Below are 23,230 nucleotides of genomic sequence, written 5' to 3'. Positions count from 1 at the left end.
ACGCTAAAATTGTTGCTTTGTGACTTGGAGGTTGTGTTGTGTGTTCAAATCTTGGAAACTGGCTCTTTGTTTACACTTTGTAGCGTAAGGCCGCATAATCTACCCTTCTCAGACCTCACTTGGTGGGAGTCTAGTGCACTGAGCTTCTCTGTTGATTTTATTACTAAGAAAATCCAGCTCAGTGTAAGAATTTTCCAAAGTTTTCGGAAATGTTATTAATCGAAAGTTCAGTTTATTAGTGCAATAAGAACCATGACTTATGAAAATTTCAGGTTAGGCAGATGAAAATGGTAGCAGTACTAGATATAATCATAAGTGGTCTCTTGAGACTTTCATTTTCATGATCTTTTTGGTTACAACTTGAATTTATGTTTATAACCAAATTATATCTCAAAAAAACATGCATGATCGCTTGGTAGCAGCTAAACCAGTTTACCTTACAATATGCATATCTTATTAATTGGCCAATTTTGGGTTTATCAGCTAAATCCTCTTAAATTTGTGTCTCTCTTAGATGACTTTAATTTCAGATACATAATGTTAATTTGATCCATGTGACAGAAACAGCACAAAGATGAAATCAAAAGATAATTTCTTTAACAATGAAGTACTCATTATCAGTTCCCTAAAAACCAAATTTCCTGAATTTTGATGATTTTTCTAGCATGTTCAGTTTATAAGCAAAGATGGCTAATGATTTGATTGTGTGGAGCTTCTTCTACCTTATCAATATTGTGTGAATCTGCAACTGCTTGCTCATCAATATTGTTTGAATTTGAATAGCTTGCAGCTAGCTTTATATATGGATATATTGGGACATGAATCCAAATTATATTCTGCTAGCAGAAAGTGTATTTAGAAGTTTTACTGATAATTATATTATGCAAATTGAACGGACGAAGCAGTTTTTTCCACTGAAAACTTGTATGCATTTTGAAAAATGCAATTTAACTGCTGGTTGACTACTGTTGGATATTCCGCCTTCATTGCGGTCCGCCCCCATCCGCCTAATTGCGGCATTTGAGTTGCCTTCATTGCAGCCTCCAACACCTTCATTGTGTTGGGTGTGAAGGGGTGGATTTAGTCCCACATTGCTAAGAGATATGGCCTGTGTAGCGTTTATATAGCTTTGGCAACCCTCACCTTACAAGCCGGTTTTGTAAGGATGAGTTAGGCCCAATACTCATTTCTAAGATGGTATCAGAGCCTATCCTAGATCTATTGTTGGGCCTTAACGTGAGGGGGTGTGTTGGATATTCCGCCTTCATTGCGGTCCGCCTAATTGCGGCATTTGAATTGCCTTCATTGCAGCCTCCAACACCTTCATTGTGTTGTGTGTGAAAGGGTGGATTTAGTCCCACATTGCTAAAAGATATGGCATGTGTAGCGTTTATATAGCTTTGGCAACCCTCACCTTACAAGCCGATTTTGTAAGGATGCGTAAAGCCCAATACTCATTTCTAAGAACTAGAAAACAAAAGAAAAAGAAAAACAAAAACAAAGCACCATAAACAGCAAATACATAAACTATTAACCAATTTTATTAACAATAAGGTAATTAACAATAAAGTAAATAAGGCCGTCAAATGGAACTCAACTTTTCCTTTTTCCTTTTTTTTTTGTTTATTAATTAATATTTCACCGGTAACACCAACAAAAAAAAGCAGAGAAACAGTCTCTCCCAGCAATAAAAGAATTACCATAATCCACCCTACCCATACATCCACACATCAACTGTGGATAATTCCCAGATATCTCCATTACATTCTTCTCACCTTCAATCCAAAAAAATCAACATCCTCCTCTTCTATAGCTTCAGCCGAAGACCAAAAATGGAGATTATTAAATGCAGTCTACTACCTATATAGGCATCTTAGTCTCTAAATATTCAAATATCCTCCATGTACAAAATAAGCATTCAGAAATTAAGGCAGGCGTCTCCTTACATTAATTTTTTTTTTTACCAATTTTTACGCTATAAGACATGAAGACTCTGGTGTAACAGTCGTTTACCACCATCTCGATAATAGAATCACGTCGTCGTAACCAAATCTCTTGATATTCGAATTATGTTGTACCCAAGCCTTCTGGCTTAGATTGTGTTCTAACATAGGTGAGACCTCGAGTAGCAGGCATGGTAATATTGCCGCTATTCACTGATGAACCACTGTTGGCTGGATTTGCCTGAGTATCCCCCCGCTTCCATTGCATGCTCCTTGCACCCAGCTTCATTGGGGGTCGAGGTCTAAATGAACCAGGAATACCTCTTGCAAAGGGAGGTCTGGGGAACCTAGCAGTAGGAAACGATGATCCCCTAACAACGTGTGGCCATGTCGCAGTTGGAGCTGATTCTTGATGGGCAGCACTTTTCTTTACAACCTGCAATCGAAAAGTAAATGCAAACAACTTAGCTCACCAACCATGTATTTTTCTTAAAGTTCAAATAAAAAATTGATGCACACATCACATAAATTGTCATCACATTCACATGCTATCATATATATAGTGCATTTTCATATCAAGCTGGCAAGGTTGGCTAAATGACAGATTTTCGAACCGGCATTTTCCTTATACATACTCAATGTCAATGACATACAAAGGGAGGGTACTTATAACCAAATATCATGCACTCTGCAACCTAACTGCTGCAACAAGCAAAACTGAAAACTACCTACTCTAACAAAACCATCAGATCTAGAAAATTCAATCGACTACAATTTATTGGAACAAGATCACAGTGTAGCAACCAAATATTGCTTCCCATGGGAAGTTGGGCACTACTGTCTTCATTGGAGTAAGACCACACAGTTAAGCAAAAATATTGAAATATGCGCTGATTGAAATTTAGTTATCAGCAATTTTCTCAAAGTAATCACATAAGTTATTGTATTCCGCAATCTTCCTTTCAGGAAGCTTGTTCAATGAGGATGAAATGACTACTGACATATCAAAACAAAATTAATTGAAGTACATTCTCGAAGTAACACCTGTAAGAGGATGAAATTATAGTTATGGTTTATATATATTATTAAGGATCATCAAACATGAGTTTATATTTGCATAGAATCAAGACCAAAGGGAGTAAGCTACATGTCATGACAAAACACAATTGGAAGAGGAATAGAGGTGGCACAAAGGAATTTGACTACTGGTAATTTAATTCCACAATATTGGCACAACAAACACCAGAATGATCTCACAAAGTGTGGACATGTAAATACACCTAGCCAAGCCTGCATCAATCGGCACAAAACTCCTTTTCTGGAGAAAAAGAGGTTAATATTTTCCTTTATCGTATCCTCAAGAACGTACAAAAAGGAGTAACGGACATAGAAAAGTACTCTAAACAAGACAATGTGACATGGAGTAACAGACAACTAATTGACTACTCTAATAGAACCAGTGAGGTTAGCTCCTAATAATAACACAAGACTATAAAAACCTAGTATTTTATGATAAAAATAAGAACAAACCCCAATTACAGAGTAGAGCAATGGATAACTACAACTGTTAAAAACCTCCTTAACCAGTGTTGTTAAATAGTGGCGCTATTGCATAGTGGGTTCTGATTCGCTACCACTGCAATAGTTGCCGCTATTCCCATACTGTAGCGGCAATAGCTAAGATGAAGGGAAAAAAGGGTTTGCTGCTTCGCTGGTTCTTTTTAATGATAACACTAAAAAACAGGTGTGCTGCTCATGACCACTTAAAAAAAAAACTACTCTTATTAGATAATGAGGAGCTAATACATGAATCTCTCGCCACGTAAACTGCTACTTGCCCTCTGCCACCACCCTGTCTCTTCACATTATATTCCATCTCCAGCAAGCCCCATGAGAGTTTCTTCTCAGATAACAAAGCTATGTTTTTTTCAGTTTCTTCTTCTCTTTCTCTGTTTTTTAATGAAATTTCTCATTCCTCTTCCGTTCACCTCTTTTCCCCTTTTTTTTTCTTCTTCAGTTTATCTCTTTTTCTTTATTCAATTTCTTTATTTTATCTATCTTCCTCTGTTTTTACCAAATTTATCCTGCCCATTCTCTCCATTCTTGTCTCCTCTCATCTGTTGTTCTATCCATATGAGTACCTTTATTTGAATTGTTTGTAATGTTTGATGCTTGATATCACGAATTTTGGTTAACAATTTATCACAATGGCAATTGTATAAAATGTGTAACCACATTACATACAATACCCTGCATATTTTCCATTAAGGGTCCTAATTAATTGGTTGAAACACTATTCATTAAGCTTTTGGGATGAAATTAGTCGCGATAAATAGCATTGCTGTTTTTGTTATATTATTGCAAGTGAAGTCGTGAAGCAGTTGAAGGATATGCCTCACTATCTTACAATGGGAATAATAATGGGGAAGGTGAGGAAAAAGAATAGATCTTTTATGTTAAATCCATTTTTTATTGTTTTAAGTACTTACTAGTCAGAATAATGATTTATTGGCTATTTTAGAAATTGAGCTTGAGTTAATAATATGTCACTTATAAATTTATGTTTATGCAGCTTTTTTTATTAGTATGCAGCATGCTTATATATTTATTTTTTATTTTTTTTGGTACAAACATGCTTATATATTTATATATAATTGATTGATATATTGATTTATTTAAACCATGGCTTCCACTATTTACCCGCTATATTCTATTTCTCATATAGCATAATTTTGGTGTTTCACCATTTTCCATGATCCACAATTGATAACACTAGGAGAGAAACCCTAGATAACTGTGTGTTTGTTTCTAAGGTAGTTCATGTTCCAAAGTTGTGTTACAACAAAAGTAATAGAATGGCATTTGTGAACACAAGTTTATTCCCCTGTTAATCTAAACATATGCTAAAGTACCTTGAGAATTCGTGACATGAAAGAAGTTCCATCTAGAGATAGTGCATTATCTGCTGCTTCTTTTAGCATGAACTCAACGTAAGCGGCCCTGCTCAAGTAAGTAAACACAAGTTAAAATGAAGTTGCAAACAATGTGCTGAATATATATAATGAGCGATACAAACTATTGAAACATCTTACCCTTTTGGCTGGCCAGTTGCAGCATCAGTAACTATAATTACTTTCAACACTTCCCCAAATTTATTAAAATGCTGAGACAAGCCATCTTTGGTAGCAGCAAAATGAACCTGTAGTAATAACCAATATAATAAAACTTCAGAAATCAAATAAATCCAACCCAATACTCATCTTTTGAGGCCTCCCCTCAACCACTAAGAACAGAGGAGCAAGAATCATTACATTGCTAACAAATATGGTTCTGGAATCAACATCTTCTGAAGGACGAACAGCAACACTAGAACCTGAGAATGCACAAAATGTAATCAATTCTTTTTTTTGAAAACTTGGTATCCGGCCCTAGGACCGCAAAATGTAATCAATTCTACACCCGATAGATGTCTGAAGTCTTTTACATGGTAAATTACAACATTATAAACGTATAACAAAATGTTTAATTTTGGCATTAAAAAAATATTTAACCAGCCAAAATTACTACTTGCATGTGTCTCAGAGCAACAAGAATTTCCACCAGTTAAGATTTTAAACTCACCAGTAGTATGGTTTGCCTTGCTAGACTCTTTCTGAGCATCAGGAGCAATGTTTACCTGTCATATGCCAGAATACAATTGAAAACGATCAATAATTAAAAAAACCAGGTACACTATACTTTATAATTGTTCAAGTAAAACAAATTCTATCCCTCCACTCTCAATTGAAGGGGTTAAGTGATGAAAAGAAAATTTTAAGGAGCTTATTTGAGAAGATATACTTTTCAAAGAGGAAAATATATTATACACTAATTATATACAGAATCTCAGAATGTAGGCATAAATGAACATCTCACATTTCCATTACTAATTTTCAGAGCATTTGCTTTCTCCTTCACCAGATGCATGTTGGATCTTGATTCTCCAGTTTTCTTGTCTAAAATTTTATGACCATCTAATTCTACAACCTCTCTTGGTTCCTGGTATTGCTCTGGCTTCCAAGTATTTACATTAACTGAAATATTCACTATTTTACGAGAAGTGTTATGTGCAGCAGCAGATTGCTCCTGTTCTCGGTTCTGTTTTAGACGCAAAATGTCATCAGCATTTTTTGCTACACTATACTGCACCATGAGTGAATCACTGCCCCTGTTTCCAACAGAGGAGCCGATCTGAGAAGTTCCAGCCACCCCACGACCTATGACATTTAAATCATGACAACCTTCATTATCTGAATTAGAATCATAAGGAAAACCAGTTTCATGTTCCATCGTAGTTGTATTTGCAGCATATTGCGCATCATAATCAGTTCTTTGAAGATGCACTGGTTGATTTTGTTCCTGATGTTGATAATCAAGTTGGCTGTTATCAGCTGATGAATCCATACCACAACCAAGTCTATCAAATACACTTCCTGAGGATTTGGACTTCACATCCTTTGCAGCTTCCGCCACAGCTTTAATCACTGTAGACATTGCATTTGGCACCCGGGAAGTGGGTTGCACATGCTGATAATGTTCAACCAAAGCTGAATCAGCAGAGGATGTAGAAACCACAGAACGAAGACGTTTTAGGGAAGGCTCCACTGACGTGCCTAAACTGGATGTCCTTGGAGTACCCACTGCATCTCGAACTGCAAATTGAAGCAACCGTCGAGGAGCAGCAATATTTACTTGTGAGACAAGATCCCTCTGTTGAAAAATTACCCAATTAGATATTTGAAAGTACCGGATCAATAGTAGTTTGTTATTTTATTGAAAAACAATCCACAAAAATGAACAGGAAAATCAGCAGGGAAAAAACTGAGCAGTGATCTTATTTGCACAAGGAAATTATTTGTTTTTTGTCAGTTTAGTAGTGATGGAAAGAGACAATAATCCATCTAAGTGAGCACAAATAAAGTATAAGGCCTAAGATTCATGCAATTGATGCATTTCTCTTCGATGAACATAATATGTGTATACATTAGATCAGGGCGGGAAAATATTGCAGCAGTAGTTCGAACCTTCATCCTTTGTTGTTCATCAGCTCGACCCCTTTTCCTATGAATTGCAGGTTTAGGAGATAGTGACTTTCGACCACGATTGACTTTTGGTCGGACTTTTTCTTCTAAATGAGCATTGTCAACCTCAGAAATTCTAATAGTAGGTGCTTCAGCTTCTTCTCTCACCAGTCCTTTCCAATCTTTGTTATGCCGACTTCTAGAAGACTTGCTAGAATTTCCTCTTTCTAACTCTGATTTTGAATGCTGAAAGCCATCACCCCCAGCTTGAATTTCGGATATGAGCTTTCTTTTAGGAGCTTCATCCAGCGGTTTTTCCGGTTTTACATACAAAGCTAAATTCAAATGTAGATGATCCCACAGCCTGTTAACAAGATATGCATATAGATCAGCACATAGAATTATATTGTGAAAAAAATACATTTCTTACAATTAAATTAACCTAGATAATATCCACTAACGTGAGTAAAGTGAAATTACCAGGATACAAAAGAATCACTGTCATCGCCCAAAAAAACATTCAACTCATTCTTCGCTTGTTCTTTGCTCTTGCCATTCCTCAATATAACGATAACATATTCCTGTCAGAGCACATATGGTCAAATTTAGTTTATATATACACTCAAAGTCAAGCATTATCACACTAGGAATAGTTGGCTATATAAATCAAACAACACTATTGGACGGACAGTATCAAAAATTAGTTTTCATTAAATCAGTTCAGATAATGTCTTTTGGTTTCTCAAATTTTTTAGGGTCTGGTCTTCTCTGCCTCTTTTAATCACAATATCTTTCTGTTTGATCTGCTTTTCTCACAGTAGGCTCTGTGGGTAATTTTCTGCAAGACCAAATCACCTCACGTGATTTTATTTTATAATCATTGTTTATCCACAAAATCTCTATCCTTAATATAGACTGCATATTCACCTATCTGTATTTTCCCATGGCCTAACACAAATATAACATATCGTAATAACTTTTAGTAATAGTGAAGTTATCTATAAGTTTTAAAGGGGAGTGCTAACTAATGCCCTAGGGCACTAGTTAAGGAAACAAAATTTACAATATGCCCCAAGGGCACTAGTGAGCATGACCCTTATTTTGTTAGTGTGTATCATCTGTGCGTTTAATTTTAATTTATAGCATAATAGTATAATACCAAACATATGTATTGTGCATAACCTATACAAATATCTATATCATGGTTCCGTCCACACCTATCGACATGCGGCCATAAGGTCAAACAGATCAAAAACAATTAGCATGCACTATAATAAGCAACACATTTTCAAATACTGCACATTGATATATTTCAGTGCTAATGCTAATAGTGTCTTTCACTTTATTTTAAAATAAACCCATACATTTGTCTCAATATCTCTCCACATCACACTCGAAAATACACAATCCCATAACTTGCAGAAAAAACCAAACCTAGGAACAAGGAACTTTCAACATAAATTCTTCTCTTCCACAAGACAACTCATATCATAAATCATATCCCAAAACATTAACATTTCAACAGATAATTGCAATTAGTTCATCATTAGCAAAACTCGAGGTCCACAACTTCACAATCAACCCTGAACCCAATACATTTATCTAAATATCTCTCCACTTCACACTCCAAAATACACAATCCTATAACTTGCAGAAAAACCCTAAGAAATATACCCACCGCATTTAGGAACAGGGAAATTTCAATTTAACACCTCCTTCCATCATACAGATCATATCACACAAACCACATCCCAAAACATTAACACTTTGATGTTTCAATTTCATCAAATGAAATCTCCAATAGCAACAACATTGCAATCAACCCTAAACCTAATCCACATTAACGCAAAATCAACAATCTACAAAAACACACTATGCAATCCAAATCCAAAGCATTGACGTTTAGAATCATACCACAAGAGTATCATCGGTGTATTCCCCCATGAATTCCTTAAGCTTCTCCGTAACACTCTCTCTAAGCTTCGCCGCACCATCAGTAGTGAAATTCATCTTAATAATCCGATTATCATCTCGATCAACACTCCCCATCGCAACCAATCGCAATAACAGAAAACAAAAACCCTAACGGAAAAAATTATATCTGAAAATTGAAATCGGAAACCCTAATATTTCTCAAGCTTATTAAAATCGAGACTACGATTGAAGAATCAGAAAAGCGAAGAAGAATTAGAGGAATATAAAGAAGAGATCGAATAGAGAGAATAGAATAATATATTTATTTTTTTCTTTTTAAGGAAAATGATGGAAAATATTCGGTGAATGATGGAAAAAGGAAAACCCCGCAGTTACGTGTTCTTCGCGGGGAGAGAGTGAGAAAATGTGGAATATGGAAGGTTTGGTGTTTATATATATAGCGGAAAAATAGAAAGTTCGTAGTCGGTTTAAGTGTAACCGTACCACCAAACCAAGACGGCACAAAGGGAAGAAGGGTTTGTTCATGTGGTGGAGATGTCCATATTAGATTTTTTTTTTTAATTTATTTGGTTCAACTAAGTTTTTAGTTACATAAATATTTCAATTTTTTAATTACTCCATAAGAATAAGATCTAAGGAGTATAAATTTTAATGGTGTGTTTGGTTCGATCGAAAGAAAAATGGAAAAAAGAAAATCAGTGAAACCAATTAATGATACGGACTAGATTTTAGTTCAAATCCGTTTTCGTATTTTTCTTTTTTCCTTCTTTTTTGCTCTCAAATCAAACAACTATGAGTCACCAAGGTTTGGTCCTAGGTTCGATTATATTGCCTTGCCTACATTGTAAAAAAAAAAATATAGATTTTAGTGAGTTATATTTGGTTGCAAAAATAAGTAACATTTATTCATTCAAGTGTTTACAATAATAAATTGAAAAGACTACATTATATTTTTGGTCTCTTATGCTAGCTTTAAGTTTCATTCGTGTGTCTTAAGTTTTATTTGTTTTATCTTAAGTCTCTCAAGTTACAAATAATATAGAATTAGTTCCCAACTTTGAGGTCAAGTTTGTTAGGCGTTGAGGGACTAAAATATCAAACATTAATAATTTAAGGGAACAAAATAAATCGAAAAAACTTAAAGACGATATTATCAAACGTTTCAAATTTTGTTTTTAGTTCTCTGAAAACTTTAGGAAACTTTGGTCCTAAATATCTTCATCAGGACTTTTAGTCGTACTTTTAAGTCAATTTATGTCCACACTTCATTTTTTTTAATGAATTTTTCCATGGATGTTAGATTATTTCCTTATGTATAAAATATTTATTAGTTGGTAAAATGAATTAAGTTTGTTTGGCTCAAAAAATTTCTTCAACAAATATTTAGATTTTTTTAGCAAAAGATGAATTAAATATGAATTTTGAGCGCAAAAAAACTTGAAAATCATATTTAATTATTCCTTTGTTAATAAAAAATAAAACTTTACAAAAGAGATTTCTATAATTTACTCAAAAAAATAATTCAAAATTTTGAAAAATACACCGAGTACTAGGCCCTTTTTATAGCCTTTAGTTTAGGTCCTTAATTTTGAGACCTTCGGTAGCATATAAGGAATAATGAAGGATAAATTTCATGAATGCAAAAAATGGAGTGACATAACCGACAAACATTAGGAAGTACACTTGTTATGGTTATAGCACCATGTTACGGGGCTGTAGCAAACCTTTGATGTGTAATTCTCACATTCTATCAAGCTTGCTATGGCAGTAACCTTTGATGTGTAAGTTACAATTCAAACCTTAAACTCAACATAGACTACAATAGAGGTTCCAACATTGCAAAGGAATAAACCAACTTTAATTTGGCGATATTCAATATTGCAATGGATAATATTGAAAGTTAAAATAGAGTTGTATCCTAGCTATGTGCGGCGTAGCATCCGGTCATCTCAAACTTTGTTGAAACATGGTTACCGTTGGAAAATAGGTGACGGTTCATTAATTCCCATTGAGAACACTCCTTGGCTTAGAAATGAATAATACAGGTGGCTGGAATATGGAACTTGTGCATGAGGTGTTCAATGATAGAGATGCCAAAGAAATACTTCAAATACCACTCCTTAGTCATGATGCAAAGGATGAAATTATTTGGAGGTATGATAAGAAAGGTATGTATTCGGTAAAAGTGTTTATCGAGTTTGTGTGGATATTATTATGATTGATAGAAATGAATGGAAAACTGATGGCAAGTGGAATAAGTTATGGGCACTTGCAATCCTTCCTAATGTGAAACGTTTTATGTGAAGGCTTGGAAGAGATTGTCGGCCTAATATATAGACAAAGATTATCTAGCAAAGGTGTTGATTGTCATGATAATTGTGTTGTTTGTCAAACCTAGGGTACAATTGGCATATTTTCTTATGTTTGTAATGATAGTATCTCTTGTTGGAGACAACAAAACTTGTGGTTACAACTAGAACAAGAGATGCTTATTGGTAACTATAGAATCTTACTCTTTAATTACTCCAACTTTGTAGTCGTTTTTGTAGTAGCAAGCAAATGGTAACATCCACACTCTTGCAGCTTTATCTCATGTTTCTCGCATTACTTTTGATGTTATTCCTCGTTGTATTACTACAATAATTATAAATAAAATGTCTTGAGTTTGCTTGCGTAAAAAAGAGTAAGAAAGTTACCGTCTCACCACAAACTCCATAGAGTGATTACAGAAAAAATAAAAATAAATAAATAGGCAAGTAAGTAAAATTGGGGGACCAATATTTTTTATTTTTTATTTTCACAGTTGGGGGACCAATATATTATAGGAATAGGAAATAAAATAGTGAACCAAACAAAAAAATTAAGTATAAACAATAATGCATTTACTTTTCACCAAAAATTAATAATAATGCAGTTACCTCTTCCATCTCCCACAAAAGCCACAGACTAATAAACTTTTAGTACAGTACTTTTTACAATCAAGTATCCAACCCACTAAACCTAACAAAATGAATCCAAACAATAATACTATTTAATAATATTCCTTCAAAATGAATATAACTTTAATAATAAAAATAAATGTTATTTATATTTTCTAAAGTAGCATTCTTTTTTTAATATTTTTTATTATATTATACTCTCTAATTAATTGAATATACACACTTTCTATAATATTACATTAACAACAAATAAGATTAATTTAGTAAAATAATCATATACTTTTATTTTTTTTTAGGGAAATCATATTTTTTATAATATTAATATATTTATTTTTAATTCAGATATTGTTAATTTTGGTATGAATATGAAGGAAGAGAATAATAATAACACTATTTTTATTGTACTCCTTCTATCTTAAAATAAGTGACTTAGTTTAATAATATACATTATTTATGTATCTTGTTTTGATCATATTTTATTATATAAATAAAAATAAATATTAATATATAAGACGTTGTTGGGTTTGTTTCAATTAATATTTTTTAACTTCTTATAATTTTTACTAAAATATTAGTATAATATATAGATTTTGCTAACATGTTCATATGACACATGTTTAGGAACTTAAAAATGAAAGTTTTTACAAAAAAAAAACAAGAATTTGACATTAAAATGTTGTGAATTCAATTTTAAGACTAATTTTCTACATTAAAGGTCTGTTTGAACTTGACTCGTTTCAGAGCATATGCAAATAAATAAACTTCTATGTTAATTCATAAATTTTTATTGACAAAAATTATATTTTTATAAACTATTTTTCATAAACCATCTTGAAAAACGTATTTTCTTGAATAAGTTGTCTTGCATATGCTCAAAAATAAATTATTCCAAACGGACCCTAAGTATCTTAATATGTGACATCAGAACACATGTTAATTGTCTCCTTAAAATATTAATCGTCAAAATGTATGAAACAATCAACTGAGTCGCTAACTGTGGACGAAGTCATTTTTTTGGTGTAAACCAGATATCCTCTACGCGCAACTGCAGAGACTAATCCCTCGAGTCTTGTGATACCCAAATGGATGGCAGATAGTGTTGGGAATAGGCCAGGCCAGGCCAAGCTTTGACAGGTCTGAGCCTGACCTACGATTTTTCTTCAAGCCTAAGCATGGCCTACGGCCTATCAAATGCAATTTCTTTTGGTCTGGCCTGAGCCTTTTTAAAGTATGGTCTGACCTTGTAGCCTATTTAAAAGCTTGTGTTACACAAATGCCTCTATATAGTCTTTTTAAACAGATTAAACAGGCCTTAAAGCCTATTTCACATTTGAATTTTTTTAATTTCTACAACATTAAGAAAAAGCTAATAAAATTATTAGCACAAGAATTAAAAGTGTTCTGGTAAAAAACAAAGGGGGTTTGTATTATTCAAGATTGATAACTGATACAAGTATGATCAGAGAAAAAATTGATTCTCTTTACAAGAATGAAAAAATTGTGTAGAATGAATCAACTGTCTGTGTAGAATCAGTGAAAAGTTCTTCCTCTCTTCTCTTGAAACAGACCCTATTTATAGGCAAAAAGTATCCTCTTGCTTCTTAAGTAACTGCCTTGCTTGGAGAGGAATTCATGGGTAGTGACGGTTTCTTCTCCAAGCTTCTTTTCTTCTTCTCCAAGTTTCTTCCTTCTTCTCCAAGTCATGGTGGATCATGCTTATCATGTGTTTTTCATGGTTGTTTTCACGCTTCTCCATTAGATGCTCCCATTGGGCTTTTTTGTATTGGGCCTTAACAAATCACACCCTGGTCCATGACCCGGTACAAAAAGCTAATAAAATAACAAATACGACAAAGTCTATTAAGTATGTCATAATACAATTACTACATAAACAATAATATTTATATAAATAATAATTATTAAATATAAACAGGTCGGCCTACCAGTCTTTGTAGACTTTTTAAAAACTTGAGTCTGACCTATTTATGTAAATAAACACTTTTCAAAGTCTGAGCCTAACATTTTTAATAAACAGGTCAGGTCAGACTTAAATAGATCAAGCCAAAGACGCTTATAGGTCACGTGACCTATTCCCAACCCTAATGGCAGACAAACTCTCTTTAAAAAATTTAACACTTCCGCTTACTTAAGCTAGAGATAGAAGGATGTCATTGTAAAAAAAAGATCATTGTAAAAAAAAGAAATATAAAAGTATTATTACCGACCAATTAATAAAAAGACGCATTACTATTTTTAATTTGATCACCACATCCTGACATATACACGTCACATACACCTGTTTAGACAAGAAAAGGTGGCAAGAAAAAGTAGAACAACAACAACAACTACAACTTGATGATGATGAGTTTAGAAAGAGAAACCCACTTGTTCAATTTTTATTTGAATAAATAAATAATAAAAAACAAAGAAATGTCTCATACGCTTTCTCTACTTGGCCCTTATTCCATTTCCATTATCAACCTCACATAACATAACATCTCTTTTTTCATATCATATCATATCTCTCTCTGTTTCTTCTTCACAAAAACCCTTAATTATTACAAAATAAATTAATTAATATTATGGCTCAGAGAACAGAAAACGAAGAAACAGAATTCAAACTTGTACCAAAATCAATAACACTTTGTATCAACAACTGTGGCGAAATCGGTAACGTTTCAACAAACAACATGTGTCAAAATTGTTTCACGGCGTCAACGGCAACAACCTTCGGAATCGGAAACGGAGTTTCATCTTCATCTCAATCTTCCATGTCTATTCGTTCTCTGAAGAGATCTTTTCAAGAGGAATCATCACCGATTGTTACGGATCGGAGTTTGTTAGATCAAGCGATGTTTTCTGAAGCGAAGCGTGTTGTAAGTCGTTGCTCTGGTTGCCGGAAAAAGGTAGGGTTGACCGGATTCCGATGTAGATGCGGTGATCTTTTCTGTTCGGAACATAGGTACTCCGATCGTCATGATTGTAGCTATGATTATAAAGCTGCTGGAAGAGAAGCGATTGCGAAGGAGAATCCTGTTATCAGAGCTGCGAAAATCGTTAAGGTCTGAATCTGAAATCGAAGAAGATGAAAAAGAAGAAACGAAAATGGATCTATTTGACCCGGTTATTGTTGATCGGGTTCGGGTCACACGTGGGTTTTTGTTTTTTAAATTTTATTTTTATTAACTTTTCCAGATTTTATTTATATAATTTATATAAATAGGAAAAAATCATTAGCTTAAGGTAGATTTGTGTGTAACGTTTTAGGGAGAGGGATTGTTATTTGTTACAAGAAAAAAAATGGAAAATCTGAAATTTTATGTGTTTGATCATGCTTTGATCATTTCATTTTTTTTCTTTTAATTTGTCGTCTTTTTTTAGTTTGAACTTTGAAATGATAAGTTATTATGTGGATTTCTGATTATACTCATGCTTGTGTTGTGTTAATTATAGTCTTTGAAATACTCGCTCCATAAATTGAGTAAACTGTCATTTTGGTCCCTGAAAGTGACACTTGCTTTCATAATAGTCCCCGAATTATCAAAAAACAATTTAAGATCCCTGAAAGTGACTTTCGTTAGTCAGAATAGTCTCCAACGTTAGTTTGCGCCAAAGAACCGTTTGGTAGTGCTGATGTGGCCGTTTTTGTTGACTTTATTAACTAATATGTGTCATTTCTTTTTAAAAATTGATGCCACGTAGGTAAGAACCAAATTGAAGGTTAAAAATAAAATAAAAAAGGTAGATAACCGTTGAGAGACTAAATTGACTAAAATAGAAAATAACCCCAAAATATAAAACCCTAAATCAATCTCCATCTTCTTCCTCTTCTCATTTCCATAACCATTTTCGATTAATTGAAAGATGAAAGGAGTTCTACCAATTTCACAGCAAAGAGAAGCTTCAACTACCCAAATTGGAAGTCAATCATCATCCTCACGTTTTGATCGGAGGCTTGACTGTTTTTGTGAGAGAAAGACAGTGATGCTTAGAGCAAAAACATTGAAGAATCCAGGGAGACAATTCTACACATGCCCACTAAACAAAGTATGTCATTTTTGTGGTTGTGTGTAATTTATGTTTGTTTACAGTTTTGTGCTTGTGTAATTACTTTGTAATATATTTGATTTTGATTTGTTATGATGCTATGTTATGTTAATTTGCAGGAAGATAGTGCAAATTGCAAATACTTCATGTGGGTTGATGAGTGGTAAGACTATCTTGCAAATGAATCTTTAAGAAGAGTAGAAAGAAAATAAGGAGTAAAAGATGATGAAATGAAAACTAGTGTTGACAACAATTATGAAAATGATAAGTCCAAGAGAGATGTAAACTCAAAGTTGGATATGTTGTTCACAAGTAATGTTGTTGATTAGTGATTGAAATTAGTGAGTATAATATTGTTGATTAGTGAGGAAACAACAACAACAAAAAAACTTAAGAAACCACCAAACCCAACACAAGAACACCATTCTTAAGGACAAAAAAGTGATGAAAAATAGAATAGATTGACGAAAAACTTTACCTTGTTTTGCCGAAATTGTAGGCTTGCTCGATGATGATGAACAAACCGATGAACTTAATAACCAGTAATAATGGAGGAAGAGTGATTGATGAAGAAGATGAGTGACGCTTTGCTTTGTCACTTTGCAAAAGTGATCAATTTGGTCCCTGCCTATGTGACATCAATTTTTAAAAAGGAATGACACGTATTGGTCAACAAAGTCAACAAAACGGTCACATCAGCACTACCAAACGGTTCTTTCACGCAAACTAACGTCGGGGACTATTCTGACTAACGGAAGTTACTTTCAGGAATCTTAAATTGTTTTTTGATGATTCGGGGACTAGTATGACAACGAGTGTCACTTTCAGGGACCAAAGTGGCAGTTTACTCGTTATAAATCTTTAGTCTTTTTAGTTTTTTAATTTTGTCCCAAAACTTTAGTCTTTTAAAAATCAATGCACATTTAGTGATACTTTATCATTTGTACCCTTACGAAAGTTAAAACATTAATTAAATATATTTTCTCTTTTCTAATAAAGTAATGATAAAAATGACTTTACATATCATTTCTTAATTTTCGTGCAAAATTCCAAAAAAACTAAAGTTTTGTAACGGAGGAAGTAGCAGGAGTTTATATACATAGTTCCTGCCAAGTCTGTTTAGATAGAATAATTATAAACGTTTTAGGAGTTTATAATTTTTTTAAAAAAAAACTCAAAGCATATCTACTAAATTAATTTGGAGGAATCCATCAAATTAGAAAAGTTTTTGAAGGATTCATGGAAATTTTTGGAGCAAGGACTCAATGCAATCTTCCACAAACAAAACGATGATTATATCAGCATTGAACAACTTTATAGTTTCTCTAATGTAATTATCTAAATATTAACGAATTCCTCAAGGTTAAATTGGGATTTGTTTAACCGATTGATTATATCAGCTTGAAAAACCGATTGGTTTCTCTCGGCAACTTTTACTTCGCCGATTATCAATAAGGGTCAATCTTGCTAAACGGGGAATTGTCGAGCATGGCTCTAATTCATTTTGTGTGTTATGTTCGACGAATCTAGAGTGCGAGGGTCATCTTTTTGGTTGGGATGTTGTGGTACCTAGAGATCCACTTGAGATATTCCGAAGATTTAGTATGGGGGGAGGGGGAGGCAAAATACTTAAGAGTCTCATTGCGGTTTGACATGTGGTTGTGTGGACTATTTGGAAAGTTAGAAATGACTTGATTTTTAACTCACAAGTGCCTGTGGTTGAAGATGTTCTACATCGTATCATCTCTATCCATGGAAGTGGTTAGTGGATAAGAAGATGGGCGGTATTTGCTCTATATATGAATGGAAAACCTATCCAAGGGATTGTATTCGTCGGTAGTGGGTGGTTTTTTTTGTTCTCACTTTTGACTTTCGGTCAAGTACCCTTTGTACTTAATTCCGAGTTGTGGGTATAGTATCATTTGTACTTTCTCCATTGTTAAAAAAAAAAAAACCATTGGAGGTGATTGATTGATGGGCACAACCAGAATTCATGTATAGTTTAACTCATTAATCGTCTCCAATGGATTTTTTCAATCATAAAGGTACATAATTTTTTTATTGTACTAAAATAATACTATTATGTCATATAATTGTATCTCTGATTTTGGTTCCCTGTGTTAAAATATCCAACAATAATTATGGTATATTGTTGTTAATAACTAGTTATTGATAAATTACTTGTTGGAACTCTTATTTTTGAATGGATCGTGATAAGTTGAATCATTCAGTTAAGTCTAATAAGAGGTCTCTGCCCTTGACTTGACTGTTTAGTTATGTATCATCCCATCATGCAGTTAACATAGAGTGAAAACCTCTCAAATGCGCTAAATGGTGAAGAGGGTAGTTCAACCTCTCATCTTTGCTCTCTCGTCAATTGTCTCTACAATCATGAAAGGTTCGTTGTTCTGATCTATTTTAAATTTTTAATCTTGTAAATATGATATAACTTGTATCTCATGACTATATGTTAAATTCCTACAAGCATGAGATACATCCATATCAACCATATCAACCCTATTACTTCTTGGGACTGGTCTTAATTCTTCCGTTGCAATATGTGTTAATAACCAACCTATCGATATACTCCCATAGTCCCATTATATTCCTTAGCAACCTTTTCCAAATGTTTTAACTAGAAACTTGCAGCATTGACTTCTATGTTGTTAATTGCAGCCCATAAATAGAACAACACTCTCTTTGACTCACCACTCCAGCGCTTATCACCTCTTCCAAAAATTGTGCTTGCCATTACCCTCATAAATGAATGTACTTAAAGCAAGGGTTTAGTCTTTAAGGGTACTAAAAAATTCTAGGGTTATCCTAAGTATTGCACTTTAGAGACATGAAAAATGACAATTTCAACATCTTTTATACCTAAAGTAGCATGTATGAACGATATCATCCATGTACCTAGTGGCTTGAATTTTCCTTCTAGAGGAAATTTCATACCTTTCCTCTTGTTCCCTAGTTGCAAACACAATGCTATATGGGTTTTTGAAAAATTGAACCTCTTTTTCTTCTTTTCCCATGAATTTGTTGTGCACTTGATGATGCTTCCGAGTTGGTCTTTTGTTTCTTTGGTATCATTGATGAACTTTCAAGTTTTTTGGGATACGTCAGTGCCGTTGAAAATATGTTTGTTTTGCTGGAAATTATTGCAGGATAGACTTCCTACTCTGGCCGAATTATGGAGGAGAGGAGTTATCCGAGATGAGCATCAATTGTGCTGCGTTTCTTGTTTCGATAACATTGAATCGCAAGCCATTCATTTGTCAATTGCATTAAGATTCAAAAGCTTTGGGATTTAATCTTTAAATGATTGGATTGGGAAGCGGAGAGAGCACCGAGTTAGTTGATAATTTTCTTTCGTTTAATTTGCTGTGCAAAGGTAAGAATGGCAAGAAGGTTTAACATTTAATTTGGTTAACAACGGTTTGGTGTATTTAATCGGAACACGGTGATATTACCTTTAACGGAAAAGTCACAAATGATTTGGAGATGGTTGATCGAATGAAGCGGCTTGTTCTTGGTTCATTTGTAGGGAGGGTAGGAACAAATCCTCATAATCCAAAAAATATTCCAATCCATCACATGAATGAATGAATCAAGGAAAAAAATGTAATTTTCTTCTACAATCTGTTTTAGATTTCTAAAATAGAGACTTAAATACAATAAAATAAAATCAATACATGGCTGCATATTAGTTGGTTATTGATACTTCATTTCTAAGATTTCTAAATTCTAATGCATACAAGAAATTATCTCTTATTAGGTGGATCATGGATGGTACTTCCAATTCCTCATTTTAACCCAAATCAATTTAATTATTTCTTAAAAAAACATTGTTGTTTAAAACTATTCTATCTAAACAGACACTTACAGGTACTATATCTAACCATCATGCTAATTTGTATCCTCCTTAACATTATATGCCTATACCTTTTGTAATGCTTTTGGCCTAACAGTCGACATGATACGCGATCTACCTATGATTCTTGCATTTTCTCGGCCCAACATTATATCTTTTTGCTCTAAGAAACAATCCTTGGTAGCTCGTTCTTGAACCGAGAATGAATATTGCAGCTTGACCCGTACACCAGCTAAAACTCCATGGTTTTCGCTCACATAACCAAATATGTGATGCTTGATTGATCACTTCTTTAAGGAAAACAGGTTCTCTCTACACTTCTTCATGGGTGCCAAATACCTGCTCAAGATCAAGTGGTTGGTGTTCTAACTAACGTTTCACCTCCTACAAGAGTTGCTCATCTCCAAGACAATATAGAAATTATCAATCATCCATAGGTAGTTCCGATTATTTTAACCAATTGTGTAAGTTTCCGAGTCTATAAAAACACTTTCAGTTTACTCTTAAACTCTTTCTCTAATGATGAACACTACCAATAATCACCGCATGAACATAATCCATCTGAGAACTGGTGAAATCGCTTTGTATCTCGGATAACGATAGTACGCTTCTCTACCATTGACACAAATTTTGCAGTGTTGTGACAATCACGGCATATTCTTAGATTTTTTATTATAACTAACGGCAAATCTGCATTGCTGACCAAAAGTCCATATGCAAGAGCTATTTTCTCACTATGTTTGGTGATCATATCCATTTTCACCTCCTCATTAACATCATGGAGAACTGATTCTGTTTCGGGCATAAATCCAGCCTCTTGAATTTTTCTCATAACCTCTTCTAGCTTTTTGTGTATTCTATGTGAATCAGGGTGAGTGTAATCATCTACAACAAAACGGTGGATTTTATTCCGATGTTCAATAAAACTACATCCAGGATTTCGTGTGAGAACTTTAGCCTTCATTAAAGTCCTTACTTTTGATGCATCACTCCACAAACCTGCAGCAGAATACATGTTCGACAGCATGATATAGTTTCTAGGATCTGATGGATCCAATGCAATCAAATTCTCCGCGGCTTCCTTCCCTAGATCAATGTTTCGATGAACCCTACAAGCACCAAGAAGGGCACCCCAGACTCCAGAATTTGGCTTGAATGGCATGTTCTTAATCAGTTCGTGAGCATCATCGAGTAGACCACAACGACCGAGAAGATCAGCCATACATGAATAATGATCCAATCGTGGTTGAACTTTGTAAACATCAGACATGATCTTGAAGTAGTATTTTCCTTCCATGACAAGCCCTGAATGGCTACATGCACTTAACAAATGAGTAAAAGTAACATGATCAGGCTCCATTCCTTCTTCCTTTACAACCCTTTCAAAGAACTCAATTGCTTCTTTCCCACGCCCATGCATTGCATAACCTGCAAGCATTGCAGTCCATGCCACTTTATCAGGTTTACTTATCTCTAAAAATACCTTGCCAGAATCATTCAATCTCCCTAACTTTGAGTACAAGTTCAAAAGGGTAGTCACAATTGTTACATTTCCATCAAGACCACAGGTAAAAATTACACCATGTAAAGCCTCAACCGATCTTCCCAAAGGAAAATTTTCACAAGCTTGAAGCAAACTCACCATCGTGGCTTCATCAGGAAAAAACCCATTAACCCTCATCATATCAAAACAATTAAAAGCCTCATCAGGCATTCCATTTATAGCACAAACTGCAACAATTGAATTCCAAGACACCATACTCTTCTCACTCTCCGGTATTTCACAAAACAATTTGAAAGAAGATTCAACAAAGCCAAACTTCCCATACATATTAACAAGAGCATTAACAACCTTCACCTCAAACACCAAACCCAATTTCAATGCACAACAATGAACATAATAGCCTTCATCACTCGCTTTCTCCGATACACAAGCCGATATAACAGATATAAAAGTAAGCTCATTTAATTTCATTACTGAATCAGATTTCATCTTACAAAACACACTCAAGCAGTAACCAAGTTGTCCACTTTTTGAAAACCCAGATACCAAAGAATTCCATGAAACAAAATCTTTGTTAGGCATTTCATCAAACAACAAAAGTGCATCTTGGGTAGAACCCATTTTGAGGTAACAAGATACCAATTGATCACCTATGAACCCATCACGATAATCAAGATATTTGATCACATGGGCATGAATGATTCTGTAAATTGAGACAGAGGATGAAGATTTCAGAGCAAGTAGTAAAGTAGATAGAAAAGGGTCATAATGGTGTGTGGAAATGGGATGGAATTGGAGAGAGGATTGAGAAAGAAGTGAAGAAAACGTAGGAGGAGAAAAATGTAAAAAGAGAGGGGACAAGAGTTTCAACGTTAGAGGCTTTAGTGGATGTCGTAGGAGCATGCAAGTTTTCAATGTTGCATGGAACAACCTAAACATGTCTAGTTTGAGTAATCCATGAAACTATTGAAATGTGATCAGATAGTAGATGCAAGGAATCTTACAAAACTTTCTTTTGACTTTTTCTTTACCAAAAAAATTCTTTTGACTTTTTTACTACTTTTAATTGACATCGTAAGAAAAGATCCGATGTAAAAAACATGATATTTTTTTTTACTTTTTTTTTTCTCAAGAAAAGGAACCGCTTTCTGTCTGAAAAAGATAGGGTTCGGTAATTCAGAATTTAGCTGTAGAGTAAGTAAAATCTAGTCAAAAATTATTTTTACCAGAAAAATATTGCCGATTTGGAAGCCTCATTTGTTTAAATGAGAAGATTTTAAATATATTGTTCAAAAAAAGAAAAGACCAATTAACTCTATCACATTTGGATTGTGATTTGGAGTATAACATAATTTTGCAGTATTTAAACAAGAATTTTATGAAATATTAATAAATTTTGAAGTATTATTCAATTAACACAATTAAGTTTTTTTTTCTTCATTGCAATGAAATTTGTTGAAATTCAATTGAGAATTCCAACCACTTATAAAATGTCTCTTGATATTAAAAAGTTTATAGATTTTGATGGATTCTATACTAAAATGGATTTTGCGAGAATTTAGTTAAAAATATAAATATTACATTCATTCAACAATCTCGCCAAAACTTGAGATTCTCTCATATACTCTCCCAAAGACTCTTTCTTTTTCTAATTTTCTGCCATCAAACCCTCCTATAGGTTCTTTCTTTTCTATATATTATTTCTTTTCTATATTTAAGTTGTCGTTGCTTGTTCAAAAAAAAAAATTTGTCGTCATGCATGTAAGAATAATAGATCTTGCTTTTTTCATTCATTGATCAATCTTTATTATATACAAACAAACTCAATATTTAAGTTGTTGGCACTAAGATATTCCAAAGAAAAGGACCGAAAGAAGTAGTCAAGATATATATGTTCATCCATCATTTTGAGAACTTACATGATCTTCACA

At 33.8% G+C, this 23,230-nt stretch overlaps 3 protein-coding genes across 3 annotated transcripts; 1 reads left to right on the top strand and 2 right to left on the bottom strand.

Moving 5' to 3' along the window:
- Positions 1-1,503: 1,503 nt before the first annotated feature.
- On the bottom strand, positions 1,504-9,469 carry LOC123917550. The gene is made up of 9 exons (XM_045969303.1): positions 8,918-9,469; positions 7,484-7,584; positions 7,007-7,367; positions 5,859-6,692; positions 5,565-5,619; positions 5,255-5,316; positions 5,036-5,142; positions 4,856-4,943; positions 1,504-2,379 (listed from the first exon to the last, which is right to left on the bottom strand). The coding sequence occupies exons 1-9, from the start codon at positions 9,050-9,052 to the stop codon at positions 2,068-2,070; spliced, it is 2,055 nt and encodes a 684-aa protein (XP_045825259.1). The 5' UTR covers positions 9,053-9,469; the 3' UTR covers positions 1,504-2,067.
- A 4,720-nt stretch (positions 9,470-14,189) lies between these two features.
- On the top strand, positions 14,190-15,301 carry LOC123917549 (zinc finger A20 and AN1 domain-containing stress-associated protein 5). The gene has a single exon (XM_045969302.1). It carries the CDS (start codon positions 14,460-14,462, stop codon positions 14,943-14,945), a length of 486 nt encoding a protein of 161 aa, XP_045825258.1. The 5' UTR covers positions 14,190-14,459; the 3' UTR covers positions 14,946-15,301.
- Positions 15,302-19,230: 3,929 nt separating this feature from the next.
- LOC123917548 (pentatricopeptide repeat-containing protein At5g40410, mitochondrial-like) lies at positions 19,231-22,600 on the bottom strand. The gene has a single exon (XM_045969301.1). It carries the CDS (start codon positions 22,236-22,238, stop codon positions 20,325-20,327), a length of 1,914 nt encoding a protein of 637 aa, XP_045825257.1. The 5' UTR covers positions 22,239-22,600; the 3' UTR covers positions 19,231-20,324.
- Positions 22,601-23,230: the final 630 nt, after the last annotated feature.

The sequence above is a fragment of the Trifolium pratense genome, linkage group LG3, assembly GCF_020283565.1.
Source record: "Trifolium pratense cultivar HEN17-A07 linkage group LG3, ARS_RC_1.1, whole genome shotgun sequence".
In the NCBI taxonomy this organism is placed as follows: domain Eukaryota; kingdom Viridiplantae; phylum Streptophyta; class Magnoliopsida; order Fabales; family Fabaceae; genus Trifolium; species Trifolium pratense.
This window is presented reverse-complemented; position numbering and strand designations above follow the sequence as displayed.